This window comes from Lepisma saccharinum, chromosome 9 (assembly GCF_977018435.1).
Source record: "Lepisma saccharinum chromosome 9, izLepSacc3.1, whole genome shotgun sequence".
Taxonomy (NCBI): Eukaryota; Metazoa; Arthropoda; class Insecta; order Zygentoma; family Lepismatidae; genus Lepisma; species Lepisma saccharinum.
Genome location: NC_139237.1, coordinates 83,577,914 through 83,582,229, shown reverse-complemented (window position 1 = coordinate 83,582,229; position 4,316 = coordinate 83,577,914). Strand labels below are relative to the sequence as shown.

The 4,316-nt window shown below is 37.2% G+C and overlaps 1 protein-coding gene across 1 annotated transcript; it reads left to right on the top strand.

The window, feature by feature from the left end:
* The first annotated feature begins 1,070 nt into the window (after positions 1-1,070).
* Positions 1,071-3,873, top strand: LOC145992778 (uncharacterized). Its single transcript, XM_083129174.1, has 3 exons — positions 1,071-1,303; positions 2,178-2,351; positions 3,793-3,873. Exons 1-2 carry the CDS (start codon positions 1,075-1,077, stop codon positions 2,330-2,332), a joined length of 384 nt encoding a protein of 127 aa, XP_082985300.1. The 5' UTR covers positions 1,071-1,074; the 3' UTR covers positions 2,333-2,351; positions 3,793-3,873.
* Positions 3,874-4,316: the final 443 nt, after the last annotated feature.

Below are 4,316 nucleotides of genomic sequence, written 5' to 3'. Positions count from 1 at the left end.
ACGTATGTGTGTGTGTGTGAGTGTGTGTTCGTGGATTATTGGAGGACGAGCTCCCTGTGCCCCTCACGAAATTAACGCCCCGCTCGTGTTTAACAACGTGCCATTTTGTTGACGTGTTGGTTACTTACAAATGGATCCCTAAGTTTTCGCTATTACGAAGAGAGGGCACTGCTCCCAGTGCTAGAAATATGATGTAACGAGTAGTATGTGTTTACTCTGCATATTTTCTATTATCTTACATGCATTAACAAGTACTGTTTTACCTCTTGCAGTGTTTCCAAAGTTTGCCCTTTTACTGATATGCAGTGTTGCATGTGCAGCTTGTGCAGTTGTGAATACAGGTACGTATTATCTGTCCAGAAAGCAAATGCTCGGTTGATGGTGGCGTTGCAAGCAAAACTTAAAATATGAAAAAAATTAACACAACATTCCCACCTGACGTTTCTTGAAACTAAGATATTCTCTTTTCTTGGAGCTGCGTCCCAATATTGTATTCTATAAGGATCTCCATGGGTGGCAGAAGGTAAAAAATTGTAAAGGACTGGAAAAAAACATCTAAAAGAGAATAAGCGAGAAGGAATACGCCTCGCAAGTGACGAAACAATTCAAAAACTTATATGATAAGTAAATTCCAGTAGAAGTGGTAGGTGAGTGGTTAGTGTTACGGTTTCACGCTCTGAAGGATGTGTGTTCGAGCCCGGTTAGAGAAGTTTTTGTTTTTTTTAGTTGCCAATGAGGCTCCAACATGTGCGTGTTCGAATCCGCATTTGGACAGTAAAACTTCCTTTTTTTTTATTGTGTAACCAAATAAGTGCATACCACATTCATTTGGTGTTGAATACCGCGTCTGTGAAAGCGATATTTTCAACTCTTTCAGAAACCAACCCAATTGAAGCTGAGGAACAAGTAGTCAGACACGATGCATCGGACGAGGGCCATGTGTACTTCCGGTTCGAAGTGAAGGCAAGAAAGGATGCCGCCATCCTATTGGTGGAGGACACGAAAGACCTTGCACGAGGGATAGAGATCGTCCTGGGCGTCAATGACAACAAATATTCGGAGATTCGAGAGGGCATGTCCGGACCTGTCCTCTACAGAAATGATTCGGCGAGTGTTCTCTCCCGGAACGATTTCAAGGAATTCTGGATTAGATTAAGAAACGGTTTGCTTGAAGTTGGCAGGGCGAAGTCTTCTAAACCGTTCCTGCAGCACAAACCGCTAGATGTTAATGTGAATGCTATAGGGTTTGCTTCTGGCTCTGATTCGCCTGTGGAATGGAGATTTGTCGATGAGTTTGGCATAGGTACGTAACAAAATACTGAATAATTCGTTAACTCACTGTTTGTAAAATCGTTCCTGCAACCTTCATGCTTTACGATCTTGAACCTAACGCTTCGTTTCATAAAGGAAAATGGCAAAATGAGGGTTGACTACATCCCTCACCATTTTTTTCGAAAATTCTGGGCACGCTATTGATCTCAGAGTAGGGTGCATTCATTAACGTTAAGACGATGCAAGAATAACAATAACTTCATTAATTACTCTTTCATAAAAATCAAGTTTTAATTATGATTGACAATGAACATTGGTGGGGGAGGAAGATCTTCATTTATACACACACATACATTAATTATTATACGAGATCCATATTTATTATGCTGTTACACATAAAAGTAAAATTACTAAATATTTAATGTATAAAAAGGAATTCATTTGTTACTTTTACATACATCAGATATTTATAAACTACCAAACCAATTCTTTCACCAACTGGTTTAAAATGTCAATAAATTGCAAAATAGTTGAAATGGTTTTATGACGCTTACGTTTTTATTTAATTCTTGGGTTTTATTAACATAAAGCAATTCTATTTAATACTTGAACTCTTGTTTTATTTTATTGTGCGTAAATTGTTATGGAAAGCATGCCACACTAACAAAGGAACACAGAGACATATGTTCTTCGTGCGTTTTTTTCCCTTAGTATACTTACTTAAAGTCAAAACAAATTGCTTATTTTCGTTTCCAAAAGAAAAAAAGCTCTTTTCTCTAGAAAAGATTTGGTGGGAACATTTTTTTTTAGGACAGATTGTTGGTGAGAAATTTCGCACTGTTCACTTGCAAATCGGAACCTTGTGAAAATTTGTATTGCATACCGTACTTAATATATATTTCCAGAACATCACTTCAAGACGGCTGCCTACGAATATGAGCATTTCACACATGCGCCAGGAGCAAAGAAGGAGATAGTGCCCGAAGAACCAGACGTGAATATCCTGATATCCCTTTCCTTTAAATCTGGTATATCCACCGTCCACTATAAGGTCGATTAATGATGATACAATATTGCAGGTAGGAATGCTGTTAAGATCATCATAACATGTGAAACGGTACTATGTTAAAACGTATCATTCAATTTTTCGAATTGAAATATTGAACACAACAGTTGCTGAGAAAGAAGTTGTACAAAATTGAAAATTGTTATAGTTTGTACTATTATTATTATTTATGGACATTAGATTATTAGTGAATTTTCATGCTGCCAAGTGGCGTATTTAAGGAGGGTTATGATGCTTGAGCCCTATGCACGTTAAACCGGCTTGTTAAATGCATACGAACCTTGAAGTAAACGCGCAGTTATGCTATTCGAATGTACAGATATAACACTTGTTCCAAATTATGCGAGTTTATTTACAAAATGTGCAAGCACAATTAGACTACATAAATAAATAAAGTTTGTTCGACGATAAACTTGCTGAAAGGAAAGCATTGTTTTCTCACTTAGGCCAGTTTGATGGATATTCGTTTAACTAATTAATAACAATGAACTAAATCTGTCTTTTGACTGTCAAGTCACTTCTTCACGTAGTATAGACGAGAAAGATGATGAACAAAATATAATTGAGTGAGTGAGTGCAAGTTCGGAACTTAAAACATTACGGAAAGTACTTATCCTTCTCCTCCATTTCGTGGTTCCTCAGACACCTTCACAAAGTGTCTACCTTGAGGAAAACAACTTCCTCTCCCTGGGTCAGAATCCAAAATGCGCTCGCTGCCTGAAGGGCTGCGAGGTCGCACTGAGGCTTCCTTATTACGTCATTGCGTAACCGATTCTATTGACCTCTGGTGGCAAAATTAATAATGATTCCATCAATCAAGCACAAATGAAACAAATATACGCACTACGGTCCATACACTTCCCCTCTCCCCCCATTTGAAATCAAAAACATGGACCCAGCGCGGGCGAGACCCTAAAAAAAAAATGCAAACATTAATGAAAACTTAATAATGGAAGAATAATATTGGAAGTGTAAATCGTTTCTGGCCAGCCCTTATTGTTGATCGCAGACAGATGGTATAGATGGTAGGTGTCGACTTTTCCCTGTCTGTCGATTTTGGAGTAAGGCTTTATGGCTACGGTGTTCCTTCTTCCATTTCACAATTGGAATCTCCAGGATATGTTCCTGAAGGAAACAAATTTCAATACCAGCATCATTTGATATTACAAAATTATAATACCCATTTATTTTTAATTTGTAAATTCCTCTTCCTTTCATTTCGTACAAAAACTTAATTTGTTTCTTTTATTTATTCCCCAAGAAGAAGAAATTACAAATGGCATTTTGGTTTCCAACTAATTACATTCAATATATGGTTTCACTACGGTCCATAGCCCTCCCCTGAAATATACTCAATCACAAAAACATTACAATTAAGATTTGTTTTATGTCAATCATTGATTAAAAATCTTAGGCATTCTAATTACAATAACTCGCATATTATCTTATTTCAGGTGCTACAGAGCTGACAACTGATGGAAAATGAGAAAATGAACCCATGAACAGTTTCTACGTCGACAACGATAGCAATTATCCAACTTTTCTTCTCATTGCTATTAAATTTTTCAAGGAAGATGTATAAATATTTCTTCAATAAACACACTATTCAAATAAAAGTATTTTTTCACAAATTTGCATAAACTTTGTTAGTCCAGTTCCGGCTTAACAGTTAGTGTAAAATGAACATCAGAGATGGCGCGCGTGAGGCTTCACATTCTTCGCGTAACATTTTTGAACTACAGATGTCTCTGTAATCAACTTATATATGTGGAGTGATTACATACACAAAGAGCTTTCGCATTACGAATGATTTACAATAATAATATTCATTGTTTAAATGTATTTTGATAAGAATATTAAATCATCTTCGACTACGGGACGGCATGGGCTCGAGTCCGCCTGGGTTCAGTCTCTGGGTTCTTGTCCTGTGTACAGAACCGATCTGGCAACCCACAATCGTGAGGATATTGGGGAGCTA